Raw genomic sequence first — 15,272 nt, forward strand, 5'->3', positions numbered from 1 at the left:
CAGAAGTGAGTGTAGTTCATAAATGTGTAAGATTTATTTTAATGGCACTTTATTGTAAAAGTCTGGCCATAAACATTGTGTATAGTTTCAAAGTTTTTGGTAGTTTACCGACAAATGTTTTATGAAAACAGGTGTTGTTTTTCAACACAAACCCAACACTTGGGTTTCCATTTATTAAGATTTGTGTGTTTCAGGGTGACATGTGACAACAAGTGGTACTGCCAACTTATATTACTTTGCATTTCAGGAACACAGCTACAGCCATTGTACTTAAAATCTTTTAAAGAAAGGCACCTTACCAGATAACTATATTTGTTTCAGCTGATAATTGAACATGTAGTTAATCTGTTTTTAAATAACAAGAACATTTCCAGTGTAATTCAAATCTTAAATTTCTTCACTGAATTCACATATTACTTCAGTGTTAATGTGAACATATTCACACACAACATGTAGAAGGCAACATAAAACCAAAGAGTTCTAACAGGATATAAATTAATGTCATATTGTTGCTAGTTAAAAGGAGTTATATCAATGGCTTTGTATAATATTCTAGGCTATGGCTGTGTTTAGCTTCGCACACATTCACCTGTGTCTCCAGCACTGAAACTGGCCAACGAATTCTGTGGGACGGAGAGAAAGGGAACTGTGAGTACTAGACCAGAGGGGGAGGCAGCAGCTTGTTTTGACTGGCACTGATGGAATGTTGAGCTAATAATAAAATCTGAAGTCACCGACTGAGGAAAACAATCCTTCTTTCTACTGTAGTAGAAAAACTTGACTAAAAAACTGCTTTAAGTTTCAGGTTATTCGGAGCAGTTTTGAACTTTGATTTTATTTAGATTTAAATATGTATTAGCTCCAATGCAAAAGCAGAATTATATTATGGTCTAACTTACGTTGGCACAAAAAGGGTTTCGGAAAAAGGTTTTCATTTCATGGAGGCAATTTTGGCTTAAAATACCAACTCAACCTCCAGCATATGATTGTGGAGTCTTCAACTTTTTTTGTCAAATTCTGCAACCTTAACATAGATGATGAAATTTAATGGCACTTCACTTGTGCATGTGTGTGGTTCATGGCGGTGCAGTAGTTGTTTTTACTCCTTGGAGGGAGGCCCTCAGTGTTATACTTTAAAACCTCCTGCTGTCAAACACCTACCAAAACATTTGTGCATCAAGAGAAAGAATTTAAAAAAACTCTCTTTTGTTGTCGTTAATTTCAAATGGTTCACCTGACGTACAACTAACCACTGTACAGTTCTCTGCATTTGGCATAAGATGCTGTTTAGAAGACTGACCTCATTGCGCGTTAACTCCGCTCCTTCCGATGCCTCGGAGAATTGCATGTTGGGTAAAGCTGGGGCCTGGGACGTGCGTGTCTGAGGTGGGTTGCCCATGCTGTAAAGACGAGGTCGTTTGATCTGGTCTTGGCTGGACAGTGGGGTGAAGCTGTTCCTTCTGAGGAAAGCAGGCGTGGCTGCTTCAGTGTGAGCCGTTTTCTGGTGAAGTGACAAAACAGACGAACAACGTGGGACTGTTGAACACAATGAGGCTTTTACAGTGGTTTTCACACACTCTCCTCAGTAGACGGACTGTGACGGGAGCAAAACCACAATCTCATTACCATGAACTACACAAGATGGGGACAGCTGTATTAGCACTTCCAGAGAAAGAGCTCAGAGGGTTGGTTGCTCTTAGGAACAGTTTAGGTTTGCATTGAAATGCTGATAAATGGCCAGTGCTGAGAACACAAAATAAACATGCAGAAGGGAAGAAACAATTTCTTTTTTCTAAAAAAAAAACTGCCTGGAGATGAAACATGTTAATAAAACTGTTTTGATCAACTTCAAAAGAGAAATGTTGTGTTACTCTGTGAACTGCGAACTTTTCAACAACAAAGTCCACAAACAAGTCAGATTTTTTAAAAGCGCAAAGGAGAGTCACGCTCCACGGTTGCCTTCATCAGTATGCAGTATTTTGTGACCGCAAAAACATTTAGCAGACATTACTGACATGAGGAGGATTAAGTATATGTTTCCCTTTGGGGCTCAAACCCAGGACCTTCTGCTTGTAAGGCAGACGTGTAGGCATAATAACCACTACACTATAGAACCGATGAATAACGATTTACCCAGGTAACTATATAAATATTTACTCAATATATAAATATTATATATATGTAAATAAATATTTACGTAAGTAAGAAATCTGCTAGTACTTAGATCTGTAGCGTCAGTTCTCTGTTCTGACAGAACTCTTATTTCACCTCTGTACAAAATCACAGGCATCAATTTTTATGGAGTTGTAGAAGTAAAACTACAAAAACTGAAAATAGAAATAAGAACAACAATAACACAGTGCATATACTGTATCTTACCAGCGGTCTGTCCCTGTGAGTATTGACAGCCTCCACCTTAAGGTCAAACACATCCACTTTACAACCTAGAAGAGAACGATACGAGTAGAATTGTCACCAATGTATCAAAACATGGTTCACGGCGCCGAAGGTGGACACATACCATAGGCCACAGGGGTGAGTTTAAGGACGGCGTGAAGGGGGCACTTCAGGTAAGGGAGGTCGTCTGAACAAAGAAAATAGACGTATGTTAGTATTTCACAACCACAGCCTTTCGTATGTATTTAAGACGGTGATTCAAACTGCTGTACTCTGTGGTTTATCACAGCATCTGACTGTGTTGCTTCATGTCTCGCAAGACCTCCGCCCACACAGGGGTGGTTTGTTTATCTGTAAACAACAGGTCATGTGTGGGAACATTGTCTCTTCTGCTGACGAAACCCTCCGCCGTCCAAACCGCAGACCATTGTCAAAAGTCATTTCTATTTAAGTCGTCACTGTAAGTGTTTGCCTTCAACTAAAGGAAGAAAAACATCAGGGTTCTGTTCGGCAGGGCACAGGACTTTTTCCCCAGCTACGAGGTGGTTTTCAGCTTCCCCTCTCAGCCACAAAAAAAAAAAAAAACACATTCAGATTTATACTAAATGTACTATTGAAATGTCCCCTGTGACCCTATAATGACTGGATTATTTATTTTTTGGCTGTGGAATATTTGTTAATTTTTCTTTTGCATTAGTTTTAAATACTTAGACAAGAAAACAGCTACAAAAAATGAAGCAACATAAAGGAACAGGGAATATACAACTTTGCCTAAAACTGTTACACAGTACTTCTAAAAGTCTTCTAAAAACACAAAGTACCGTAAAATGAATTCTCTTCAGAGCCACAGAGATTATTAGACACAGGATTCGTAGATATTGTTACAAAATATCTGTGATTTATTCTACTTTATTTTGTCTTGGGATGACCTGCAGACTGTGACCGGTTATTCATAAATGTATCTCAGAAGAAGCTGCAGATGGAACAACAGCAAAGATTAGATTGGAGGAAAACTCAACTCCAAGGTTGTCCTAATCTGGTGTTGTGGGAACAGGGCATCGACTGTTAGACATTTGTCACTGAAGATTTAAAAATAACAATGGCACCACATCAGCGATAAGAAACACAGTTGGAAATCATACTGTCTGTTCCTTTTTAACTCTTCCAACTGGCAAGATTAAACTTTTTTTATCATTTTTCTCCTAAGACTCAGTCTCCCTCCACCCACCCATCACCTACTGCTCATTCCTTTACAGGAAACCAATAAATCAACTTTCATTTCTATGGTCAATTTAGTGTGTCTGATGAACATGAGCATGAAGTCTATTAAGATTCTCAGTCATCCAAGTCATGGTCAAGGTTGAAGAGTTCTGTTAGGCAACTGGAAAATTTCACATTCAGTTGCCTAACAGAACTGTTCAACCTACTGAGCATGTTTTTAGGCTCTGGAGAAAACCCACACAAGAGGAGGAGAACATACTATATACTACTACAGAAAGATCCACCGGGGAAATTCTTTTTAAACATCCACAATCCACAACAAAACTCTTCAAAAAAAATCAATTTTATACATAAAAAGACACTGAAAGCCCCTGGACAGTAATTTAAGGAGTAATACCAGATGTTTAAAATTAACAAAAATGTTAATTCTTTGACTTAATTTGTAAAGCACCTACATTTGGTCAGCAGTTTTTACAGTGACTGTGGGTTTTTTTAAAGTTATTTTTGTATCATAAAGATGAGTGAATGCGTCTAATCCTTGTTGGACGCTTCCTAAAATAACTTTTAGATGGTCTTGCCAAATAGCAGTTCAAAATATGGGAAAGAATCCCATTATTTTGAATAAAGTCTTTAAAACAGTAGCTGTTTGAAGAGGAAAACTAAAGAGAAAGATTAAATCATCTGACCTGCTCCTTTATCCAGGAAGTATGCGAGTAAGCAGCGCATGACGGCCTGATGACAGATGACCAGAACATTGCCCTGGCGTTCCAGCTCCATGATTACAGGCTCCAGCCGCTGGACCAGGTCCTGGTAGGACTAAAAAAAAAAAACTAAATACAAAGCAACATAAGAAGCAAAAATAATCTGTGTCTGGAATCTACAGTATGTTTTTTTTTTTAACGAACTTCTTTTCTCACCTCTCCTCCAGGGTAGCGGTAGTTATACTTGTCTTGGTCTCTCATGGAAAACTCCTCTGGGTAAGTTTCCTCTATCATTTTGTAAGTCATCTCTTCACACACTCCCTGAAACACAAAGACACACTGAGAGTGAACTCCTGCACCAGACCATCAGTGAGTCTAAATAAACCGCCTGCTATGATGCTGCAGAGAACTCACAGCATCGATCTCATTCAGGATCTTCCACTGCTCGTAAGGAACCCCAAGTTCCTCTGCCGTCTGGATGGTACGTCTCAGCTGGCTGGTCCAAACCTTCAGGTCTGATAACTTGTGTTCTTCAACAAAATCCTTCAGAGCTGCTGCAAACTGATAAGAGAGGAATGATGATGGAATTTTAAGGTTGTTAGGAATAAACTGATGTTTTATCTCATTTGGGCTCTTGGAGAATCTGCATCATCTTTTCAACTTTAATGTATAAAAATGTGTCTTAGTTCAACCTTTTTCCCTCTGTCCGACAGCTCAGAGTCTCCTCCGATGCGTCCCTCGGTGTTGTGTTGGCTCTCCCCGTGGCGACAGAGGTAGATGGAGTGCGAGTGCACGTGGATGTTCATGAGGTAGTAGACGATTTTACTCTGGATGTAGTCCTGCACCCTGTTGACCAAGAAACGGCAGCCAACATTTATGACCTGAATGAAGGACAAATTCCTGTTGGTCAGAGTGGAGAGAGAACAGTGGGTCAATATTTAGGAAATAATTGTCGGCGAGTTGTTCATAAAGAGTTCAAAACAAGTTCAAAACAACACAGATTTGTCATTCACGTTGGTGCAGAAAATCTGCCGATCTTATGGCTCCATCTGCTGGACATATTCTGCCCCAGCACTTTTTATTATTATTACCAAAAGAGACCAAAAACATTCCCTCAGGCCAGAAATGTGCCTGTTCAGTGTGCATCAAATATTTGTAAAACTCTATAAAATTCTGCTCTACTTTGAATTGTAAAGACGAACGTAATATAATAGTGTTTATATATTCCTCCATTCCTTGTTACAGGAGTGTTTGGGAGAAGACTCTTAGCATAAACTGTCCACTGAGGCTACATGTACTTTGAGCATAGAGCTACACAAATAAAGATGACTTGAGTAAAACTGTTGTGTTGCTACAGTGTGTTGAACACATGGTTTTAAGTAGTTACAGAGAAAGTGAGAAAAAATCATTTTTAAAAGCTGCTTTCTCAGAGACCTAATTTCTGGTGCATTGATAAAATTGATGAACATTCTAGCCCAGTAGGTGGCAGTGGCAAAACCTTTTTACTTATCTTGTCAAATATTGCTAATTAATAAAAATGAACAAATCCTCTAAAGTCATAGAAGGGTTAATTTATTTAATCACATTCCACCACTAACTATAATAGAGTATACTAAAGTAAACTTTAAAAAAAGGTTTTACTTGTCGTGTTCGTCTGGATCCAGCGGTTGGTAGGTGACTTTGTAACACTCTATTCTCTTCAGGAAGTCCTCCATGACACTCTCTCTGTTCCTCTCAGGATAATCTGGGCTGGACACTTTCACATCCTTTATGACAGAGACATTTGTGGTGATGACTCACAGTGACTTAACAATTCAGGAACAAACCAGGTTCTTGTAATTACTCGTCATTTACCAGTATATTAGCAGCAATGACATCTGGGTCATCACATATTGATTCCACAAAAAACACCTGGCAAAAAAAAGGGAATGATAATCTGTTGAGAAAACAACAAACAAAAAACTCTATGTGAACAGAATGTAATGCTGACCTTAAAAGCATTATCTTTGGCAAAATTGAGAATGAGGTCCCTTCTCTCTCTGGTTGTGTTGGTAGCATCAAAGACCTGGAAGAAAAAATAATTAAAAAATAAAATAAATTATTATGTTTTTACTATTTAATTTCTTATTTTGTAAAAAAAAAAAATGACTTATGTCCTCACAGCGATCTGTCCTCCTTCTTCATTTAAATAAACGTTAACATCAGCCAGAGCCACCAGAGCACACTGTCTGCAAAAACACAATTAGAAAATGAATCATGAAATCGTCACTATGTCATTACATTTGCCTGCAGCTAATAATTAGTACAGTCAACAATCTGTTGAGGAACACAAGGAAGCTCTCGGAACACCGAAGTGAAACAGAGTCAGGGGTGTGGTGAGAAGAAAAGCCAGAGAAACTCTTACTTTCTTATTCTCATCGCCTCTTCATTGTCATGTCTGAAAAAGTCATAGGACTTGTAGGACTTGACGGCTTCTCTTCGATAAACTCCGAGGTTAAACACTGTAAGACAGGAATGGTGTGTTCAAAGCACTGCACTCTGTCATGTCGGTGACCTTCTTATATTTCACAACTTAACCAGCTTCTTAAGATTCCACAAAGACTACAATAACAGTATGGGCCTCATGACAGAAGAAGCTGATAACACTATAAAAACTAGGGCAGGGAACGTAGGTTCATTTACCATCAACTAAAATGTATCTTATTTTTTTTATATTTGAAAAAAATACTGCCATTTGGAAAAAAAAAATTTCAAAATGTATTTACTGCAAAATCTCTAATTAATTAAACACATTCACTAACGTGTCATTTGACGGGACAACCTGATGTCAGTGTACTGAAAACAATGGAAGGTTCCTCCCAAAACAAACAAACACCAATTCATTTAAAAGTGTATACAGTATTACACACACATGGATACACACACACACACACATATACTGTATATATATATATATACACACACAAAATATATAAAATACATATATATATGCTTCTGCACTAACCCTTTGTCGGCACTCCAATCCAGTTGAGGTAGCGAGTAAGTTTCTTGGCCATGTAAGTCTTCCCTCTGGCAGGCAGCCCTATCATCACTATCATAGTTGGGGAATTGGTCATGTATGAGGCCCAGGCTGCAGTTTGAGCACACAGATATTTTTTTTAATACAACATACATGCTGTACGTGTAGAATATAACGTTACTTTCATTTCATCATATTAAATAGTATCTCAAGTTCACAATGTGATAACTGAAAGAACATTACAGTTCACAAACATACATGACATGTCCTGGCTGTGACAGTAATGAGTGACAGACACTGTGATCTATTCAGTAAAGATCTCCAGGTTCAATCTCACACTGTTCCTCTATATCACAGCTCTCATCTTTATCAATGGGAAGGATAATGTTCCTCAGAGTTCTGTCACCTGGAGAACTCAGTTCAACTAAAGCTCGACTGGTTCCAACATGAAGAGGAAAATATTTGAACTATGTTTATTTCCCCGCTTTTGTCCAGAAAAAAAAAATGGTCTTAACAGAACAAGCAAGATCAGACTTGATTTAAGATTTTACCAGTATCTTAAGATATGTTAGAATGTTAAGACATAGAACAAGGGAGGGTTACAAATGTATTTCAATGTAGTTCTTTTTAGACTGGGCCAGCAGTTCACTCTACTATCAGTTTGTTCTACACAATAGAAGGGTGAAATATGTCTTTGGAAACACACCCACAATAGTGTGTCAAATAATAACAGAGGGTACGTCATCACTGAGAAGGCTGAAGTACCACCAACACAGCTGCAGTACAGACTGGAGACTTTGTTTTTTTTTAGCTTTTTATTTAAGCTAAATGTAATTAAAATAAATATATAGTAACTTTATAAATACATTAACAAGGCTTGATTTATCTACTAGCTATACTATCTTATTTATTTGAAATTCTAGAACCAACAATCATAATAAATTAAACACTATGAGGCCTTACTAATTAATAATTTTCTAGAAATAATTAATCACAGTCAAGATGTGATTAAAACAATTAAAATTGAAGATTGACTAAAAAGCTCTTACATGGTAAAAGACTATTTATCTCACTCTTTGTACCAGTTACATAGACAGTATATTTCCATGGGTCACGTCAAAGCAAAGTTATGAAGGTAAATGATTCATTTTTTTTTTGGAGAGTTTTTTGTTCCAAACAACCTGCTGATTTCTGACCCTAATGCATCATAATATTTTAAGAGTAAAACAACAACCACAATGATAAAACATTAACACATAATTGGTTAGTGGCTCGGCTAAGGTGTTAATGTTTTACCATACAGGCTGACAAAGAAAAACAAACGACTCACAGCAATTCTTTGTCTTCTTGAACTCAGCCACCGTCCCTGACGCTGGTAGCGGTTTCTGCTGCGTGGCAGCCATACTGTAATGTGTCCTGCTGCCTGATGTCAGCCGGCGCTGGGACAACAAGATATGTGTAAGGGTCAGTTGTACGATGACATCACCAAATCTCTGGTCTGCACATGGTAACACTGAAGCATCAAAAGGGACACGGATGGATACACTGCACACACACTGAGATACCAGCTGGTGTTCAGATCTGTCAGGTGATGACAACATTGAGGCTGTGCAGGATTATTAAACTTGAACCTAAGATTATTAAACAATCCCTTGGATTATTTAAAAGGAAAAAGTATAGTTAAAGTGCATTCTCTTGAATACTTGCAAGAGGTGGTATTGTGGGACTACAAGTCGGATACATTTACTTTGAATACTCACAATATTTAAACTACACTCACAAGTGAAGGTCACATCAAAATACCATGTTGTGTCCACAACAACAAAAAAGTTCACCATCACTAAGACATCAAGTTAGACATGGTTACTTACAAGTACTTACAGTAGTAGTTGTGTGCTATTTATTTCGTTTATTCCATGTTTATTTGACAGTCTACATAATGAAAAATATTATTTATGCTTTGCATTTAAAAAATTGGACTTTCAGTATTTCTTTATTTGTGTATTTATTCTAAACTAACTTATTCGTGTTGCTGGTAACGTTCTGTTATACAGGAAAAATAAATTATTAACTTGTGTTTCAATAGTATCTTTTTTTTTATTTTAAGTCGCCATTTCCTCTCTCAAAATGTAGCTCCTTCATGTCAAGGTGAAGTTAAAACAAGCCGACATTTTAATAAAACTGTTGTTGTCATGTCTTTGTTGTTAAATACCTTTTCGCCGAGGTACTTCCCCTTGAGGCATCATTTAGGTATTTTAGTTCAGTTTAATAACTTCTTCGGGGAAATGAGAGAACACTGCGGCCTGGTGCCGTGTTACATGACTACTAAATGTTTACAATGAAGTAATCACTAATACTTAAGTGACATTAACACTATCGAACGCCATGCTGTTTTAGAGGTGAGTCCCGTCATCACAACTGATGCATTAGCATAGTGCAAACACTTCAAGTTCATCACTTCTTTAATTACCTAAAATGTTGCGAAATTAGGGTAAAAATGTCTGTTTTAACGAAGCCTGTGTGAATTTCATTCATGTAAACTTACCGGTAAGTCAGAAGTGTTCGATAACACACAATTTCCTCGTTGTTACAACGTAGCCATTCGTTGGTTTCTATCCGCTTCCTCAGGTTCAGACTCCTTCTCCAGAAACATGGAGGCTCCGCCCCCCGGCTGCTCCCGCTGCCGGAAGTCCATTCATTTGATGAAAAAGTCAACGCAACTTCCGTCTTTTCAAAATAAATAGTCGTCATGCAAACAGTTCATCGTTTAAGGTTTTTTTCTGTACATTTACTTAGAATATTACACAATTACTTAGTGTTTTTCTTTTAATCGTTATCCCAGATGGTTTAACCAGCTTGGCTTTGAATAAATTTATATTTTTGAAAAACAAAATCTACAAAAAGTCAAATCAATAAGCATGTATTGAATGAGTAATGTAATGCTGTTATTAGACATAAAAAAATGCACTAAATTTAGGGTTAAGACCTTTTCCCAATTTAAAAAACAGTTTTTACTAAACTTTGCTAAAGTTAGTTTAAATTTTAGAGTCAAGCGTTGGGAATTGCAGCAGCAGTTTTTAAAATGAATTACTATACAGACTACCAGAAACTGAGACAAAATAAATAAATAAAACAAATACTTTCTATGCGCCCAGTATTATATGATTCACGGTCCAGTACTCCAGCTGGTGGTGAGGACACCCTGCAGAAAAGGGAGGAGACAAATGTGTTAGCTAATGCTAAGCTAAAAATCTGTTCAATTAAATAAATAAAACAGACACAGGAACTATTTAGCAATAGCACTTTATTGAACACAAACAACCCTAAGCCACAATACTGAATGACAAGACCAATTGGCTGCAGCAAACATTTTATAAAATAGATTCAGATTCAATGTCACTAAATTGTTTTTTTTTCTTTTAACGTCAGAAAGACAGATGCAGGTTTTTCCAAAACAGTGAATGATCTTTTACATATTTAACATTTTGTAACAAATTATCATTCACATGTTCACACAAAGGAATAACAAGGCAAAGTGCTTTCAGGATTGCATTGTCGAGAAAAGAAAAAAACAAACAAACAGAAGAATGAATGGCTTGAGGTTTATGTGAGACAGTGAGGTGGATAATGTTGAAGATGTTTCCAGTCCTGAAATAAACACATTACAGGTAAGTGGTGGAAAGTGGCTTTTGAGCAGGGGGAAACATAAAACCTCAAACCGTTCACCTTGTCCTGTACCCCTTGTAGTCAAACACAATGTCAAATGTCAGGGCAGTGTGGAGACAGACGACTATGGAGCAGAAATTTGGTTCAGAGCAAACAGATGGATTCAAAGGCATACAGCTGAGGGGCACAAGTTCACCCTCATACAGAATTACAAATCCACCCTTCTATGTGGAGCCTGTGGTATAAACACAACTGAGCCAAAATGGTGCTGTAAACACTGAAATGGGGCGTCCTGTAGGTCTGAACAGGAAGTACACGTACAAGAGGAAAACGACCAAACGAAAAGACAACGTGATGAGAGGAACAAAAAAAAAAAAAAAAATGCCAATGCATTATTATTCATTTTCCTACAGATGATTCCTCTGACCATTGGCCACTGAATGTTAAAGGGGATAGACTATCATCGTTATCTGCATCTTAACTTTGTCTGGCTTCACATTCCAGTGGTTTTTTGTCGCATAAATGCTTCTCATAAATATTTTTTTTCCAACGTCAAACAGACATGTACACATACAGCACAACCAAGCACACTTTAGAACTACCATTGCTTATGATAAATCTGTATTCCTTTACTGTGGAACACTTTTTTTTTATTATTATTCAGAAAAGGTGGAGATAAACAATACTCAGGGCTGCAAAACAAGGAGGTAGGAGAAATGCTACTGAAAAACAGCAAGTGATGCAAACACGATCATTCACTGAAATAATCATGAGATACACCAGGCGTGCGACAGCTCCACTTCTTGAACCATGCTACTACCAGCAGCTGCTGCTCCAGTCCACGTCTGAGATCAGAGTGCCTCTAATTTTGTTTTTTTTTACGTCTCACCTTTTGCACAGTTGTACATTTATCTGACAATTTTCAGTCGTGATGAAAACCAAGAAGTGTGTTGACGGTTGACGTGACTAGAGCAGCAGCTGTTTTACTAAATGGAGAAAAAAAAAAAAAAGAAATATTTTTTTTACAACAACAATTAAGAGGCCGCACTCAGCTTTACAAAATAATTGTAAGCACGTCTTTACCCTATTTTTCCAGACTAGTCTTATTTTTAGATTGGCTAATTTCAGAGTAACGTCATTGGTCCTGTTGTCATCACAGGTCTGAAGACCACGCTGCTGGTGATGGCATTGACTCCTTTAGACACAGTAGAGTAGTATATTTGCAGATTTGTAAATGAGGTAATCAGCGTTAGGCTAAAACCGGGAACCCTGTCATTGACACACGTGCCCTCTCCATTCACCAGCAAAGCAAAAATTATCGGGACAGGACTGAAAAAATATGAAATCAACTTTGGAATGTTGGGCGGACGAGCCAACTTTTTTGTCTTTTTTGTTTTTTATTATTATTATTATTCGAAGGTGCATATGAAACTATTTGATTGTAACTCATCACATGCCCTGATTCAAAGTCCTTCCACTCAAAACAAGGGCTCCTTTGTATTTCTCCAGAAAAGCCACTCAGTAAACCAGGTAACCCTTTTTTCTTATTTGGAAAAAAATTAAGGCTGCCTCAGCAGCAGATCAACTCCTGCTTTAAGTCCAGTTGAGAGGATTGTAATAGCTTGTTGGTTTCAATGAGGTGGTTGGTAACATTTACAGTGAAACGGACTAAACATAAAAACATGAAAATAGGGATTATCACTACTTAAATGCCACAGAACATGCACTACACATCCTTCTACAGTAGAGGCTATTCCTAATAGCACATTCAAAGGGGGGTTTGTCATGGGCTAATTCTGCAATATGGCTCTGTTTTAGAGTTATCAAGCATGACATGAGACCACTTCCTACGTGGACTCACAGGAGGGAGCGAGTCCGTAAGGTGCTCCGTCAGAAGATTGCTGCCTTAGTTCACCTGCACAAATACTTTTTTTTTTTAACCTTCAACACCGCTCAGCACTGGAGAATGTTCCTAACATTTTTTTTCCTTTTGTGAAACTAAATTCCCCCCTTAACCACATCTGTTGCTGGTGAAAACAAACGGCACTTTCAAGGGGAATGTTTCTCTAAAATCATCACAGGACCTCCAATGACAAATTGTGAAAACAGGCTGTTCAGTAGATAGAAATCTGTTGAGTATCTTAACTGTACAAGCTTCAGGCTACACACTGGAAAAAAGGTAGGAACAGGTAGAGAACCCTTAATGCTGAACATCGAAAAACAAATATAAGGCATTTCTTAGTTCCTTTTCTCCACATTTATCGTCGACAGCAGGTCTAAATATTTTCCAAAAAAGACGTTTCATTCAAAGAGGAAGAGGATGCATATACACATCTACACATGCAAATGAACATGTCTACTGGCTATAAAACCTGAAGTCCAAACTACGATACCATCAAAATCCATCTACTAGGGAAAAAAAATGCACGCACACGCGCAGGCGCACACACAAACACACACTCACACCTACTCGAATCTATCAGAAAACTTGTGCACCATTCTCTCTGAGCAGGCAGCTTTTTCAAAAGTCAAATATTGATCACAGTTTTAAGAACGGAATATCACTCACTCCACTATCAAATGCCACCACTCTGGAAACAAACAAAGAGGACTGCTCGAAATTCTTCATTTGCTACAGACAACTGATGTTTGGTGTCAACAGAAAGGGCGTTATTTTTATTTTTTTTTTTTGTTGCTTTTTTTTTTAATTCTCCAAACGAGGAAGCAAAGAGAAACACAAGGTTATTGCACTTTCATCTTTTGTCCCTTTCAAACGAGGTCAGCTTGAGAGATGATTCATGCCTTAATGTGGTAGTAAGACAACAATAACGTTAATAAGTCACTTCTATAGTATGATCACACCGTTATTAACACTGCACACAGCTACTACTGCAAACCCCTACTTGTAGTCAGTCTACTCTAAAGTAATACAACACAATCAGTTTGCCACACAGTCACAACAGTTTGCCTAAAGTTGATGTCGAATCCACAACGTGAGGTTCTGACCCACAGAAATGAGAACAATCAATCTTTCTACAGTTGAAGTGTTATCGACAATCAATTCCAACGTTTTCACGCTCGCGAGTCGTCGCACAACCCACCCGCACCACCGGACTCCTCTAGGGTTGTTTTTTTCCCCCCGTCTAAATCTGGTCTTAAGGATATTTCTCTTCTTCCACTTTAGGGGAAACCAACTCAGCCCAGAAGTGCCTTCTTTGGATTTGTGCTTTCAAACAAACTGATCTCTGTCCACTCCATGTGTGATGTGCCCTAAACTGCATCGGCCTGTGCAATTTGTTCCACGGAAAAAGCATTCCAGATTAACGCCAGAGGAATTACTGGGGCTTTAAAAAAAAAAAAAAAAAAAAATCCCTTCTTTGTTGCCGTTTCAACTCATAAACATGTGACTATGAAGTATGGTTACATATGTTCAGTGTCATTTCTCTTTCCTAGTATAAGGCTTTTTGGGAAACACAAATGGAAGACCGTTAGCTTTCGGTAGTAACAAATAAAAAAGGCACCGTGCCACCACTGTGCTAGTTATTGCACAGGTCTGAGCGGTGGTGGGGAAAAATTGATAACCAAGTGTTCAGACAGAGAGAGAGAGAGTGGTCAACCTAGCATTCTTTGTTTAACATGTAAATTACATTGTTTTGAGTAGCAGAGGTAAAGGTTAACAGCCACCTTTGCGTCCTTCCTCACGTTGGACTGTGCCCTCAAACATGTACGCCAAGCGGTGGAAAGCAGACTTATTTGTTACGTTGCAATGAAGTGGAATTCGATCCCAAAAGGGAGTTACAATGCTTCTCCGTTCCTTAAAAAAAAAAGAAAAAAAAGAAAAAAAAGCTGTTTTTTTTTGTTGTTCGACATGCATACTGTACAATGAAGAGTTACTCACTCACACAGACACACCATAGGAGGGAGATTGCAGAGGATTAATGTCAGCGTCGTCACACATAAGATCAGTGATGAGGTAAAACTGCAGGTCCAATAGAAAACGTACAAGGTGCATTAGCTGCTCCTTCAGGTAGGAAACATGAGACATCTGCCGACACTAATCTAACACTTTCGCGTAGATACATCTCTGATCTAGGCTGGCTTAAGCGAAAAGAAATTACACTACCATTGACGAGGTGGACCACAAAGGGGTTTTTTTTTGTTGTTTTTTTTAAGCATAGCTGTACAAGATTATTTCATAAATATTTCCTTTTTGTTTCCATTTAAGCATTTTTGAGGTACACCACTTTTCTTTTTTTTTTTTTTTAAAT

At 37.9% G+C, this 15,272-nt stretch overlaps 2 protein-coding genes across 2 annotated transcripts in view; both read right to left on the minus strand.

Moving 5' to 3' along the window:
- Nucleotides 1-128: 128 nt before the first annotated feature.
- Nucleotides 129-9,910, minus strand: LOC103385249 (6-phosphofructo-2-kinase/fructose-2,6-bisphosphatase 2-like). Its single transcript, XM_008319064.3, has 16 exons — nucleotides 9,884-9,910; nucleotides 8,669-8,777; nucleotides 7,324-7,449; nucleotides 6,724-6,820; nucleotides 6,481-6,547; nucleotides 6,310-6,384; nucleotides 6,174-6,230; nucleotides 5,961-6,085; nucleotides 5,012-5,219; nucleotides 4,734-4,880; nucleotides 4,536-4,640; nucleotides 4,305-4,434; nucleotides 2,522-2,584; nucleotides 2,380-2,444; nucleotides 1,301-1,501; nucleotides 129-623 (listed from the first exon to the last, which is right to left on the minus strand). Exons 2-16 carry the CDS (start codon nucleotides 8,739-8,741, stop codon nucleotides 570-572), a joined length of 1,593 nt encoding a protein of 530 aa, XP_008317286.1. The 5' UTR covers nucleotides 8,742-8,777; nucleotides 9,884-9,910; the 3' UTR covers nucleotides 129-569.
- Nucleotides 6,731-15,272, minus strand: part of ankrd52a (ankyrin repeat domain 52a) — a 23,083-nt gene continuing 14,541 nt past the window's right edge. The window contains exons 29-33 of the mRNA XM_025059724.1: nucleotides 10,479-10,540; nucleotides 9,884-10,018; nucleotides 8,669-8,777; nucleotides 7,324-7,449; nucleotides 6,731-6,820 (exon numbers count right to left, since the gene is read on the minus strand). Coding sequence (XP_024915492.1) covers nucleotides 9,969-10,018; nucleotides 10,479-10,540 — 112 coding nt within the window. The 3' untranslated portion in view covers nucleotides 6,731-6,820; nucleotides 7,324-7,449; nucleotides 8,669-8,777; nucleotides 9,884-9,968. The remainder of the gene's footprint in view (nucleotides 6,821-7,323; nucleotides 7,450-8,668; nucleotides 8,778-9,883; nucleotides 10,019-10,478; nucleotides 10,541-15,272) is intronic.

Source organism: Cynoglossus semilaevis, chromosome 10 (genome assembly GCF_000523025.1).
Source record: "Cynoglossus semilaevis isolate Cse_v1.0 chromosome 10, Cse_v1.0, whole genome shotgun sequence".
Lineage (NCBI taxonomy): Eukaryota > Metazoa > Chordata > Actinopteri > Pleuronectiformes > Cynoglossidae > Cynoglossus > Cynoglossus semilaevis.

Coding starts and splice junctions, on each gene's coding strand:
- LOC103385249 (XM_008319064.3), bottom strand. CDS start 8,741: ATGGCTGCCACGCAGCAGAAACCGCTACCAGCGTCAGGGACGGTGGCT. Junction 6,086..6,173: donor TCATTGCTGCTAATATACTG/GTAAATGACGAG, acceptor TCTGTCATAAAG/GATGTGAAAGTGTCCAGCCC. Junction 5,220..5,960: donor GATCCAGACGAACACGACAA/GTAAAACCTTTT, acceptor TCTGACCAACAG/GAATTTGTCCTTCATTCAGG.